This window comes from Carassius auratus, chromosome 11, assembly GCF_003368295.1.
Source record: "Carassius auratus strain Wakin chromosome 11, ASM336829v1, whole genome shotgun sequence".
NCBI classification, from domain to species: domain Eukaryota; kingdom Metazoa; phylum Chordata; class Actinopteri; order Cypriniformes; family Cyprinidae; genus Carassius; species Carassius auratus.
The window spans coordinates 10,848,467-10,863,239 of record NC_039253.1 but is presented as its reverse complement, the minus strand read 5'-3'; the positions used below and the strand labels follow the sequence as shown (position 1 = coordinate 10,863,239).

The 14,773-nt window shown below is 37.7% G+C and overlaps 1 protein-coding gene across 1 annotated transcript in view; it reads left to right on the top strand.

Annotated features, from left to right (window-relative positions):
• The window catches only part of LOC113111014 (secretory phospholipase A2 receptor-like), a 28,634-nt gene extending 13,861 nt beyond the window's left edge, over window positions 1-14,773 (top strand). The window contains exons 14-30 of the mRNA XM_026275381.1: window positions 1,503-1,587; window positions 1,749-1,881; window positions 2,050-2,085; window positions 2,173-2,333; window positions 2,874-2,929; window positions 3,199-3,296; window positions 3,772-3,908; window positions 4,517-4,637; window positions 4,724-4,836; window positions 4,930-5,065; window positions 6,119-6,357; window positions 6,442-6,628; window positions 6,716-6,847; window positions 6,952-7,074; window positions 10,905-11,081; window positions 11,894-11,929; window positions 12,201-14,773. Coding sequence (XP_026131166.1) covers window positions 1,503-1,587; window positions 1,749-1,881; window positions 2,050-2,085; window positions 2,173-2,333; window positions 2,874-2,929; window positions 3,199-3,296; window positions 3,772-3,908; window positions 4,517-4,637; window positions 4,724-4,836; window positions 4,930-5,065; window positions 6,119-6,357; window positions 6,442-6,628; window positions 6,716-6,847; window positions 6,952-7,074; window positions 10,905-11,081; window positions 11,894-11,929; window positions 12,201-12,418 — 2,188 coding nt within the window. The 3' untranslated portion in view covers window positions 12,419-14,773. The remainder of the gene's footprint in view (window positions 1-1,502; window positions 1,588-1,748; window positions 1,882-2,049; window positions 2,086-2,172; window positions 2,334-2,873; window positions 2,930-3,198; window positions 3,297-3,771; window positions 3,909-4,516; window positions 4,638-4,723; window positions 4,837-4,929; window positions 5,066-6,118; window positions 6,358-6,441; window positions 6,629-6,715; window positions 6,848-6,951; window positions 7,075-10,904; window positions 11,082-11,893; window positions 11,930-12,200) is intronic.

Genomic DNA, 14,773 nt, shown 5'->3' with positions numbered 1-14,773 from the left:
CTATTACCCCCACCACCCACCCACCCACATAATTCAACCTTTGTAGCATAATCAATGTATTTTTTTAATTAGTTTACCGTGCAACTGAATAAAAGTATCAAATTCTTTAAAAACTAAATCTCACTGACCCCAGACTTTTGAACGGAAGTGTATAAATGTAACTTTTATTTTGAAATGTTGTACTGAAAATCTGGAATTCAAAACGTAAACCAGAAAGAATTTTCAGAAATTAAAAAAAGATAGTAAAGAAAGTAAATACATATTTATGGGTTAAATAAACTAAATAACAAAATAGGTTTGTGACTTTTGGATCTCATTTTATATCTGTATATATTCCTCACATTTGCAAAAAAAAAAAAAAAAAAAAAAATATATATATATATATATATATATATATATATAAATATCAGTGATGGAGTACTCGAGTCCGACTCGAGTCACTATTCTTTGGACTCGAGTCCGACTCGAGACTCCATTCTCTTGACTCGTGACTCGACTTGGACTCGCTGACTGATGACTCGTACTTGGACTGGGACTTGAGGATTTGAGCATTCATCACGTTGTTTTTGACTAAAAATTTTATAAAAAATGTTTTGTGCCGGGATCTATTATTTTCCCTCACAGACACTGCTACCGCTCGCTGTCTTTGCTTGACAACACACTCACTGACGTCACTCACTTTACTTTCACTTTACTTTTTTTCCAAAGCGCTCGGACACATGCGGGAAAGGATGAAGCTGATTGGTTAGTTCTTGTCACATGACCTGCAATGCGCTTGCAGCATTTTGAAAAGTTGATATGTGAGGACGCGCCTGCATGCTTCCATTATGAGCGCACATAGCGCGCGCTTACATTGGAAATAACGAACTTGAGCGAGCAAAAGATGTGATATTTGAATGGCCCTTATCGTTACACGTTGCTTTCTGACCAGTCGCGTGCCGTCACACACACACATACAAACGCACTCACGCTAAATAACTCGGTCACTCACACACACTATCTCTCTCTCTCTCTCTCAAACACACACACACACTCACTCTCTCTCTCTCTCTCTCTCTGCATATCGTATTGATTTTTATGTTTTAAGTACAGTGTCCTGTAAAATGCACACTGAGTGTATTTCTGTAATACAGTGTTAAAGGATAAGTTCACACAAAAATTAAAATGTCCTAATCATTTACTCCTCCCAATGTCATCCAGGATATCCATGGTGTTTTTTTTTTCTTAAATTATGTTTATTAAGGAAAACATTTCAGGATGTTTTCTTCATGTAATGGACTTCAATGTAATGGTAAAATGCACACTCAGTGTGCATTTTACAGGACACTGTACTTAAAACATAAAATCAATACGATATATATGTGTGTATAAATTGGGATATTATTATTATTAATAATAATAATAATGACATTTTTTTTATCAATTGATGTAATTATTTTGTAAGTCTAAACTGATTAATGAAATTATTTTTCTCCATTCTTTACTTTTTGGTCTGTTTTCAGTACAGAGGGTCGCTGGTTTTGGGTGGGCTTTACTAAGAGAAACCCTTGGTCTGATGGAGCCTGGGAGTGGTCGGATGGCACACCGGTAAAAATTCAGAGAAATAGACAAAAAAGCCAGGAACAGAGACAGCGATGAGTCGTGTGCTTTGGATACGTTTTAATCTCCATGTAAAAAAGAGAGACAGAAATTAATGGAAGAAGCTGTTCATCAGCTCGTTAAATAACTGTCATGATGGCATTCTGCAGGTGGTGACATCGTTGATTGAGGATATGAATGAAGTGGACTCTCACATGTGTGCTGTGTACAGTGACCTCACAAACACTCTCACGCCTCACTCCTGTGACGCCAAATATGAATGGATTTGCAAGGTCCCTAGAGGTTTGTGCTTTGGGTGTATGGATATAACATGTAATGAAAAACCCATTACCATCAAAGAACAGCTTACACTGGTTTCAATATTTGCATTTCACTATTTTGGTTTTTATTGGATAAAATGCAAAACGACAACAGCTGTTGAAATGTATGTTTGATTTTGGGTTTGCTCAGGTGTGGAGCTGGTCAAGCCGTACTGGTACAGCGACCGTAAGTACAGTACAGATAAACACTGTACAGGCTGATCCTCACTGCTGATGTTTATGATGATGACACTCGTCTGTGTTTATGACGCAGAACTTGAGCCGTGGATGTTTTCCAGAGGAGCTGAATATTACTTTGCCAGTAAACCGTTTCCCTGGGAGTCCGTCTCCTTCGCCTGCAAGATGATGGGAGCTGATCTGCTCTCCGTTCACTCGAGTGAGGAACTGAACTTCATCAGAGAATACATTAAAAAGGTTTTATATGCATTTCTTTATGTACACCACCGATCAAATGTCTGTGTTCAGTAAGAGTTTTTTTTTTTTAAACAAATGATTACTTTTATTCAGACAGGATGCATTAAATTGTTTAAAAGAGACAGTAAAGACATATTACAAAAGTTAATTAAATTTGAACCGTCTGTTTATCAAAGAAAACATTAAACAACCGCTTTCTGCATTGATAAAAATAAAGAAATAAGTTTCTTGTGCAGCAAATTGGCATATTAGAATAATTTCATTTTAAGGATCATTAATCATTCGGTTTTAACATCACAACAACACATTTTAAAATATATTACATTAGAAAACTGTTGTTTTTAATTGTTATTCTATTTACAATGTTACTTTTGTAATGTATTTTTGATTCAGTAAATGCAGCCTCATAAGTGACAATCTTACTGACCACAAAATATGAAACAAATTTGCGAATGAATATGTATAAATGGATACATGCAGAATATAATATTTACATGTGTTTATATAAAAGAGCACATTTGTATGTTTCTTTGTTTTTAGGATTCTGAATTTTGGTGGATTGGTTTGTCTGCTAACAGCGGTCACAATGGTCTCAGGTGCCTTTTTTTTTTTACAACCATAATGAGTCTCTTTTACAGAAGAATTCAATAAATGAAAAGTATGATTTTTTATTTATTCATTGTCATGTTTTATAAGTGAAAGATAAAGGCAGAAAAATTATTCTTATGATTTTCGGATTTTACATTTGGTCAACACATATTACAGAAGTCACACTTTACCTTTAAGAAAGGTGACGGAGCAGTAGAGGAGCACACAGTGTGAAGCAGGCCTCATGTTGGGTTTTATACGTGTTTGATCTCTGCAGCTGGACTGATGGATCCCCTTTGGATTATGAGAACTGGGAAAATGGTCGATTCTACCGAAAGCCTGGCCAAAACTGCATCAAGATGTCGTCTCAATCCGGTAAACAATATATATGCACGCACACCCACTTAAGCACATGCAAGTAACATTATCTGGTGTACTCAAAAACTGCTTACCATATTTTCCGGACTATAAATTGCACTTTTTTTCTTAGTTTGGCTGTTCCTGCGACTAATAGTCAGGTGCTTTGACTTATTTATCAAAATTAATTTGAAATGAACGAAGAGAAATGAACTAAGAGAAATGAACCAAGAGGAAACATTACCGTCTACAGCCACAAGAGGGTGCTCTATGCTGCTCAGTGTAGACTACAGGAGCAATGAGCAGCATATAGCGCCCTCTCGCGGCTGTAGATGGTAATGTTTTCTATTGGCTCTTGGTTCTAAATAAATGCAACTAGTCCAGTGCGAATTATATGTTTTTTTCCTCATCATAACGTATTTTTTGACTGATGTGACTTATACTCATGTGCGACTTATAGTCCGAAAAATACGCTATTAATATTGTTGTGCAGGTCAGTGGTCAGCAGGAAGCTGTAAGGATCGACACAGTTACGTGTGCAAGCGCAGAACGGTGTCTTTGGTGGAGGAACCACGCGAGCCTCACTATGTCGGCAGCTGTCCAGAGAACTGGTTCTACTACGGACAAAAGGTTCACATACACTCGAATCTGCTTTAGCAGCCTTGTGGGAACCTAAACTAGATCAGCGGTTCTCAAAGTGCATGCTCCTTTCATGTTGCTCTTACAAAGTAGTATCACTTTATTATGTTTTGTGTTTTTGTACAGATAATATTCTTGCATCCAAATTATACAGAACATAATTCAGATGAACATTTTAGGACAGTAGTTTTTCAGTAAAACATACTTTAATTAACTGTTAATATTGTAGGCTCATGCTTTTTCTCTCTGATAAATTAGTATGCATTAAATTATGAATTAATATTAAGTGGTTTTAAAATAAAAATGCAATTATTATTAAAACATTTCTATATTTTAAAATGTTTATTGTTGGTGAATTTGAAGGTTTATGATGAATGGAAACCTTAAAGAGTATTTCAGTTAGTCCATCAAAAATGGTGATTGAACTTTAATAGCTGTGTCAGCAATGTTAGTACACAAATTAGCAGTTCGAGCAATTTTTATTTTGCGCACCAGAGTGTGTTTCTGTCCGATATGATCTTGAGAAATCAGCTTATTTGTTTACCATTCTTGTTTTTGTTTGTATTGTTAAGAATTGCTTGTTTGTGATTGGTTGCCAGTGTCTGTATCTGCATCTCCCAATCCGTCCGGGAGATGGGAAAACCTGGCATGATGCTCAGTCCATCTGCACATCAACCTATCACGGATCTCTGGTGTCCATAGAGGACGAAATTGAACAAGGTAAAGAACATCACTTCTTCATTATATTATAGTTTCTGATGTTTCTTTGTATTGAATTTTAAGTGGTTTTTATCTGTTGGTTATAGCCTACATCGTCATGCTGCTTCACGGCTGCTCAGCAGGGGTTTGGATTGGTGTACAGGGTCGTTTTTCTTCCAAGTGGAGCAACGATAAACCAGTCAGCTATAATAACTGGGAGGTATAAAGATTTAATATATTTGAATTGTGCATTGATTTTTTATTGATTTTTTTATTTCTGTTTTTAAATGTTTTTCTTTGTGTGTGTCTGCAGGTGTCTAACTATAGAGCTCCTGGGGAACCTCGTTGTACTTATCTGTCCAACAGTCACAACTTCCGTGTGACAGGGCTTTGGCAAGACGACGTCTGTACTGAGAGCGTCTATGGCTTTGTCTGCGAGAAGAAGCAAGGTTTTTAATGTTCGAATCATCGGCATTGACCAATATTTAATTGTGGATACGTGTTTCCTTATATTTGTACATTTATAATGCCTTTGTCATCATTTAGCATTTTAGTTCAACCAAAAAAAGTCATCAAGTCATCCAAGATGTAGCTGAGTTTGTTTCTTCATCAGAACAGATTTGGAGAAAAGTAGCTTTACATCACTTGCTCACCAATGGATGCGCTTCAGGGAATGGGTGCCGTCAGATTGAGAGTCCAAACAGCTAAAAAAAATAATCTACAAGTAATCCACAGCACTCCAGTCCATCAGTTAACATCTTGTGTAGTGAAAAGCTGCTTGTTTGTAAAAATCGAATCCATTGTTAAGGCGTATTCACTTTAAACCTTCACTGCTGGCCAAAATACTAAATAGTCCATAATACATTATAATGCTTCCACCAGTGAAAAAGTCCATCTAATGTTGTTTTTCCACATCAAAATCCACACATTTTGCTTGTTAACAGTGCTTAATCTGTGCATATTTTTCTCCTGATTTAAGACGAGGCAACTTTTCCTCTGGAGAAATTCATATTATGGATAGAGGATAGATAAAAACATCATAATTATGGATTTGTTTCTTACAGACATGCTGCTTTTCACTTCACAAGATGTTAATTGATGGACTGGAGTTTTGTGGATTGCTTGTAGATTATTTTTATCAGCTGTTTGGACTCTCATTCTGACGGCACCCATTCACTCCACATTAAATGGTGAGTAAGTGATGGAATGCTATATTTACCCAGATCTGTTCCGCAATAAAACAAACTCATCTACATCTTGGATGACCTGAGACCTGAGAGTGAGTTTAGGAAATTTTCATCTTTAGGTAAACCTTTTTTTTTTTTCAGGCACTAGTCAGTTTTTGAAATTTCCATGAGATTCACTTGCAGCATTTGAAAGCTATTGATTTTAATTTGTAATTTATTAACATAATATAATATGACATTCTATTGGTTAGTGACCATTACATGGAACTAATTATCAGCTATTGTTTTTTAAAATCAGTTTTTACTTTATCTTAGACAAGTCCAAGCGTCCTACACAATCCTATTACACCGCTTTCTCTCTGGACTCGTCTGAGTATAAGAACCACAGTTACCGTATCATCCATGGCAATTTGAGCTGGTATCAGGCCCAGAAGGCATGTTTGGAGAAGGGGGCGTCTCTTGTGAGCATCACAGACCCGTTTCATCAGGCCTATCTCACTGTGCTGATCAACAGGCTTGAAGCCCCACACTGGATCGGACTGTACAGCACAGATGTAAGGAGGCTTTGAAACCACTCTGTCGTGTAGTTTGATGGGTTATATTTGTGTATTAAACAAGAGCACCCTTTACCTTCCTAGGATGGTCTCTCACACCAGTGGTCTGATGGAAGTGAGCTTTCCTTCACTTACTGGGAAGAGTCGAATTATTACCCAGAGGGACCCATGGGAGATGGAGGCTGCGTGTCCATGGATGTTAACGGACGCTGGAAAGACGTTGAATGTGACATGCTTTTATCAGGAGCGATATGTTACAAACCTCCTCCGAGTGAGTCCATTTCTCTCTGTCTTTGCATTTATTTAATCAATTGTAGCTCGTTGAAAAGGACTGGTATTGTTGTTTGTCGTCCCTCAGAAAGCATTGCTTTCTCCTATGAAGTGGTGTGTCCTGAGACCTGGGTGAAGTTTCGTGGGAGCTGCTATTATTTTGAAACAGTTCTGTTGAAGATGACACTGGAAGAAGCAAGACATCTCTGTAAAAAGAAGGGTACGGCACTTTGGATCAAGAGCTCCACCTAGCGGTGGCTTTTATTGTCTCTGGGTGTTTGGTATAACTTGGCCAAAAACTTAAGATTATTTCCTTTTTTTTAGGAAATTTTTCAGATGTTCTGACAGTTCAAGATGATGAGGAGAGTCGATTCTTCCTTAAAGAGATGTCGCGGCATTACCGGGGGCCTCAGAATTTGTGGCTAGGAATTTTATACGACACTGACAGTAAGAGCTGTGATGTTTGATTTTGAGCCTTTAATTATATTATAAATGTATTTGAATGATAAATAATATATAAATAAACATATTTATAAACAATATTAATAATTTTAATTATATTAATTTTAAACTTTATATATTTTAATTAAATAGATATATAACAATTATATATGTATAAATTATTTTTTTATTTAATTTAATTTTAGATTTAATTATTTATATATACACATTCGTTATTTTGAATTTGTATTTATGGTATATGTAATTTATAATTTTTGATATTCTTATTGTAATATTTAATACTTTTGATAATTTTATTATGTATAGTATATTTATTATTTTATTTATATTACATTCATTTAAAATTTTATTTGAAAAGTGGAAATCTGTTTATGCATTTATACATATATTTATACATTATTTATATATACATTATTATCTTTGCATTTGTATTTAGATTATGTTATAGTTACATTTTTTGTAAATGTATATATACTGTTAACAAAAACATATATGTATCTTGATTATACATATTATATTATTTGCAGTATATTTATTATTTTATATTATATCTATCTGTCTGTCTGTCTGTATGGTATATAGTTTCCCTTCCGAGGGAACTTCAAACTGCGTCCTCTAGAGGTCACTTTGGGGAACACCCTCAGTGTGACCGTGTCTAATGCATACATCTAAACACGAAAATAACATTGGCTGGTGACAGCCCAGGACATCATCACGTCATCGATCTTGCACTCCCTGCCACTAAGACCGCTGCCACCGTCATTGTCAGATCCATGGCAGCCGTGGTGGTTACAGAGAGATATCTGTGGGTGAATCTGGCGGATGTCGGGTCGTAAGAAAAGGGCTTTCTTGTTTATGTGCCAGTTTAACCTTCTGAGATTTTCGGCACTTCATCTTCGGCTTGTACACGCTTCTGTGGAAGCCTTCCAGCATCAGGTCCCCAGTATAATGCTGCAACCTCAGGACCTGGCTTCATGTACAGGCTTCATGTCATGCTCCATATCCTTTGGCCAGGGTACACTACTCATTTCTCACCCTGATGGGTCTCCTGAGATTTGAGTCTTTCCTTAACCATCATGCACTTTCTCTAAGCTAGAGCTCCACAACAACTTGTGGTGCTCGGATGTCAGTACTACTGTATGTACAAATACTGCTCACCCGATATAGAACTACTGATGCTGAAATGCCGACATTTCTACCTACCGAGAGAATTTAGGGCTACTTTTATCACAGCTGTTAACATTCAGCCACAAGCGGGTACACAGTGTTATTCACAATATCCACAAGACTGGAAACTTACTACACTACACATGACTCAAGGAAAATGTGGCAAGGCCTAGCACACATCACAGACAGCACTGAAGCTAACCCCCACACAGGTTTAGAAGTCACTGACTAAAGTGAGCTCATGCAAGGCAGCAGGTCCAGATAACATCTCAGGACGTGTGTTTAGGCGTTGCACTTCAGAGCTGACCAGTGTTACCACTGACATCTTCAGTCTTTCCTTCTCAATGACTAAAGTCCACACTATTATCCCTGTCCCAAAAAATACCCCAGTTTCGAGTCTGAATGTCTACAGACCTGTGGCTCTCACACCGGTTCGAGTCTCATCAAGAAACAGATTCAAGGCATTGTATCAGACACTCTGCCATTTCTTTTGCCCTTCACAAAATCCTAAGATATGCCAGACTGGTTCTCATTGATTACAGTTCGGCATTCAACACTATCACCCCTTCCAAACTCATAAACAAGCTATGTAACATGGGCCTGCCTTCTGATTGTGTAACCAGATACTGAGCTTCCTCACCAGTAGACATCTCCACATGTCCGCCTCAGAAAACACTCCTCCAGCACCATCATAATGAACACAGGCACTCCTCAGGGCTGTGTACTCAGACCAATGCCGTGCACTCTTTTCACTCATGACTGTGTTGCTAAACATGAAAAAAAACATCCTCATAAAATCTGCAGATGACACCGCAGTCATTGACCTTATCATAAACAATTATGAGACCGCATACAGGAAAAAAGTGTCTGAACTGGTCACTGAAGAGTAGAGAGATTGGGCAGCTATACGTTCCTTGGTGCACAAATCTTTGAGGACCTCAATAAACACAAAGAAACCAGTAAGTAAAGCCAATCAAAGAATGAACTTCCTGATGAGGATAAGGACATTTAGCATGTCATCACAGATTCTCCATAACTTCTACAGATGCACTGTGGAGAGTGTGTTATCTACACTTGACACTTTACAATTTGTCACTTTATTGCTACTTGCACTGTACATTTATACTGTAAATAATTTTTTATTGACATTTTTCTAATTAGCATACGGGCTCACTTTTTCTTTTCATTCTCTTTCATCACTTTCTGTTTTAAGCTGTTTTATTATTTATATTTACTTATTTATTACGCATTTTGTGTTGCCCATGTATGTTATATTTGTTGCAATTCTACCCCTATCATTCTCGAGAGGAGTAAACAAACAATTTAATTGTACTATATTACATATGACAAGTTCTTGAATCTTGAGACCGTGTCTAGTTGCACCAGTGGACTGTCCCCCATTTGGCCCTGCTGGGTTACCCCTTCTAATCTAGCACCTCCTTCTGGTCGAGCTGAGAAGTGCTCCCCTTTGAGGGTTAGCTGAGTCGCTTCCAGTATGTGCTGTAAGGGCCCGCTTCAGATGGAGACCCAAGCGCTGCTCCGCAAAAACCCAGTTTGCAATGAACTGAGTGTTAGGCCCATCTCTGTTGCCTCCTCGATCAGTTGTCTGTATTTTGGCACCCTGTTGTTCCCTGAAATGTGTGATCCCCTTCTAGCAGGATCTCATTTCAGATGTCCCATTTGTGATCTATCTGCTCTCCGGAAATGCCTGTGCTCCACCTTTCTGTTGAGCCGCTCTCCTTGTGGGTTGAGCTTAACAGAGCCCTTGGGGATCTCTTATGAGCACGCCCCTCTCGATCTGAGCATCCGAGTCCCCCTTCTACTTTTGAAGTTGGGCTTCCACTTTTTGGAGCTCTGGATAGCAATCATGCAAAGTGGCTGGGCCATATCCTGCCTCCTTCCGGGCATCTGTGAGCACAGATCTGTGAGATCGTGGTAGGTGTTCACACTTAGCATACTGTGCACTTTATAAAATCTTGTATGGTAAGAGTTACACACTGTTAGCCTCATTCCCTTTCTTTGAGTTGGTTTAGGCTCCAGTTCTTGCTTCCTAGCCCATCCCTTAAAAGGTAAGTTCTTTTAGGGTATGCAGCTCAGGCCTATGGCCGAAGGGGATAATGTCACCTACAGCCATCAAGATGTCCTTGGGGCAACTCCTATAGTTGTGGTATAGTTGGTACTTAGTGCTTGCCGTGGTTTCTGGCATGCACTCCCCTCTGCATGGCAGCGTAGGTATACCCCTCCCCAAATGTCCTCTAGAGGATGCAGTTTGAAGTTCCCCTGGAAGTGGACGTCTCAAGTTACATATGTAACCATGGTTCCCTGAGAAGTGAACGAGATACTGCGTCCTCTAGTTCCCTTGCCATGCTTCGAATGTAAGCTTCAGATGAAGAAGCGGATGGCGTGTTCTCCTGCGCCCTTTTATACTGTAGTCGCGCCAGGTGATGATGTCACAGGCTGTCATCTGGCAATGTTATTTTCATGTTGAGATGTATGCTTCAGACACTAGTCACGCTGAAGGTGTTACCCAAAGCAACCTCTAGAGGACGTAGTGCAGTATTTGTTATTTAATATCATGTAATGTTTATTGAAAGTTTTATGTGAAACACGAAATGGTCCTTGACAAGTAATGAAAATGCTTATTGTAGCTGATGCTTTGACTCGACTGGATGGCTCACCGCTCCATTACACGAACTGGCGCTCCAGAGCTCCTGATGCCAGTGACATAAGGGTGGATTCATGCGTGACTCTGAGGGTTTCAGATGCAGTGTGGCAGTTAGCCGACTGCACTGAGAGACTGGGCTTCATCTGCAAAACCTCAACAGGTAAAAGTCTTGATATTCAACCTCATAACCACAAATCACCAGTGCAAGTTCAGTACAATCCTAATCCTCTGATATTTACTGCAGGAACAGTACCGGAAACGTCTTTTGGCAACATTTCTTTGTTGCAATGAATAATTGTGCTGTATCATTAGGGATGCACGATATTGGATTTTTGCCGATATCCCATATGCCAATATTTTTTTTGACTCATTTTGATCGATACAGATATATATTCCATTTGTAGATTGTCTAAAGCAAAAGAGCTGAAAAATTCTTAAAATCTTTTAGATCTTATGATTTGTTTAAAAAATAAAACATTATTGTCAGATCCAGTATAGTTGGCACATCTTTGCCTTTTAGTGTCAATCTTTCTGAAAATTCTGCGTCAAATTGTGCCTTGGTTGTAAATTAATCTGTGGTAAAATTACGTGAACAAAGGACAAAGTTCTTACTGACGTGGTCTGGAACTTCATTAAAAATACATTTCTTCCACACTTTTTTAATGTTGGGATCAGAAGGTAGGCAATGCAAAGGCTTTATTATTTGATTTGTGCGTAGACCTGTGTGTTTGCATCTAGTTATTTACACTACATGTGTGAAACGGTGGGCGGGGCTAAAGATGCAGTGATGTAGAAGCAGGCGTTGATCTTCTGCGGAGGCACAAGCTGTTGTTTTGGCAGAAAGCTTTGAATTCTTAAACATACAGGATGTTTTTTATAGCACAATGACCTCTTATATGTCAGAAGATCAAGGGAATTTAGATTTCTCAGTTCATGACCCCTTTAATTCGGATGTTTTGCTTTGCATTACAGGTGGCATCAAAGAGGTAGAAGTGGAGCCACTGAAAGGTTAGAAAGACAGTCACCATACTGTTGAGGGATTGAAAACTATTTTATATATATCTCCTTTTACTCTGTCGGCTCTGTTTCACAATACTAATTATTCCCAAAGTTGAGTGTAAAGTACTTTAAAATTTGTCTGCAAGTGACTATTTGACAGATTCAAACATGGACAGCAGTCACGCGCCATTTGAAAACTTCTGAGATCTTTTAAGGGCTATACTTGAAAGCTTTCATCATGTACTGAAAATCATTTGTGTGATTTTATTTTTTTTTTTAGGTCTGCACCAAGGCGTGATCTCGGCAGCTGTGTTGGTGGCCATTGTGCTGTTTGCTATGGTAATCGGATCAACGTGGTTCCTTTACAAGAGAAACTCTCTGTGTGTCCGGAGGCTTCTGATGTTCGGCAGCGCCTATTACAGACAGACTAGTTCCCAAGCCAGTGACCAAGATGAAAATGTTTTACTTCCAGACCTAGAGACACAAGCAGGGGACTAGCGTGTGTTTGTGTGAGTCTAGGTGCATGTTTGTGTTTTGCATGAGAGTGTGTGTTTGTTCAGTCAGGGAAACTGCATTGGGAATTAAGAAGATAGTCGAGCTGCCTGTCCATACTGGAGCTACAGGAGGATATTGTGCACATGCAGGTCTTGTAAAGCTCCACAGCAATCCATTTAAAAGCATTATGAAAGGGATATCCTTTATGAAGTATGAAATGGGGCTTCTTTTTTTTTTTTTACATTGTCTCGTTCAGGAAAACAACACTATTCCTCTAGAATGCAATAGCTAAAATGGGCCAAATGGCTTGGTGGTTAAGTGCGCTTTAATATTGTTAAGGTGTCAGGGCCTGTTCACACTATCACAGATGTTTAGCATTAGAGTTTCACATGCAGTTTGTCTGTTTAGACCAATGCATAAAATAAAAATAATCTGACGGTTTGAATAACACCTAAAGTTTCGCTTTCTGACACTACAGTATATTGCTCTTGCAATACTGCAACTTAAGACGCTACACAGCTTTGTGTTTCTGAGACCCGCTTGTCATGGAGAAGAAGCTAGTTCCAGATTGTTGTGAAAATATGCCACCAAGTCGAAGGTTTATGTAAAAGCATTGTATTTGGACACATGACCAAAAGCGTGACTATTATTGTTTGTCTAGTTTTCTTCGCAGTGCAATGGAAAAGAGTTTAGAGCACCTTGATTATTGCATCAAACATTTGTCTTTTTGTGAATAGGCCTTTAAAGTCAACATGAAATCAGAATGGACCCTATTTACTTTCTTAAAGGTGTGCTCAGTATTTTTATCCTCATTAAAAAAAATTTAATGCATAAAAATAAATAGTATGTTGAAAAGTTTGTATAGCAAAAACACAAATACAAATTATAGATTAAAAATTCAATAAAACTTGCTTCACCTCTGAAACAAATTTCCTTTTAGATGAAAATCATCAAGGCCACTTACATTTTAACCAGTGGTTGTGTGCCAGGAGGGGGAGGAGTCATTCATAATCGACTGTGAGCTGTTTTAACAATGGGTACATTTTTAAACTTGCATCACATTAGGAAAGTAAAAGGGGTTGTGGGTGTCATTTAATGTTGACTTGTAAGTGTTACTCTAACTTTTGCAACTATTCAACAATGCAACTTTTGGGTCTCTATGATCCTCCTATACAGGGTGAACTGCTCTTTTGAAGTTTATTAATAGTTCATCTACAGCAGGATGCTTGTTCTCAAAAGTAGTTTGTTCTGATTAGAACAATAAACTACTATCAGAAAGAGTCCACAAATCCAAAACAAGCCACTGCAAAACAAAGAAAAGCAGAACAGCTTGGCCATAAATAAATGTTTACCTTGCACCGCTGATGGTGTCATCAGTATTACAACCTTATTTCAGTATTGTTTTCTATCCTTTGATACCTGAAACTATTTTGATCTGAAGCACGTTTGTTAGGATAACATGTTTGCTTTATAAGCATCTTACTTTTGCACAGCTTCTGGAGCACCGGGGCAGTGTCAGTTCTTATTCTGTGGTTAAAAAACCATATTTTAAACCCTACATTTCATTTTGACTGTGTTTGCTTCTCTGTGTTTTACTGATTTGCTTCTTGCATTCTTCTTGCATTGTGTAGCGGAATCTATTACTGCTTCATTTATGAATTTATTTTATCACAAAAATGTGAATGAAGAAAATTGTTTTTAATCATCAATTTTTTTCTCTACAATTTTGGGAATAGGAACACACACAAAGTCTGTATCCCCTCTGTATTTCCTAATCAGCCATGGATATAAAACCCCTTGAATATTTGGTAATGTTTTTGTGGTTATGAATGTTTTTGTGGTAGCGAGAACTATATGGCAAGACAATCAAGGCTTTTGTTTTAAACATTGACATAGATTTCACATATATGTATTACACATTTTGATAAGCAGTTATTTTGTAATATACAATAGGCTCTTTCAATTCTTAAATTTTTATATTACTGTAAGTCTGTTGGTTTGTGTTTTGCTGTATGTGTGATTGTGTTTAAAGGCTCTGCCTAGTGTTATTGTGTGTCACAGTTTACATTTTGTTCTTTTTATTATTCATTTGCAGTTATGTTAGGTCAAATTGTAACTTTCAAGTTTTTTTTTTATTTGTTTGTTTGTTTTTGTTTTCTTCTCTAGTTTTCAAGAACACTTGATCAGTTTAATGTGACCAAATGTATTTTCAGTGTTTCACCTGATCTAGGATTTATTTTTTATTTTTTTAATAATTAAATACTCTAACTCTTCTTGAATTGATTGTGACTTTTAAGCAGGGAACTGTTCACTGAATCTGTAATCAAAACACAATTATAAAAAAAACAAATGATTTTG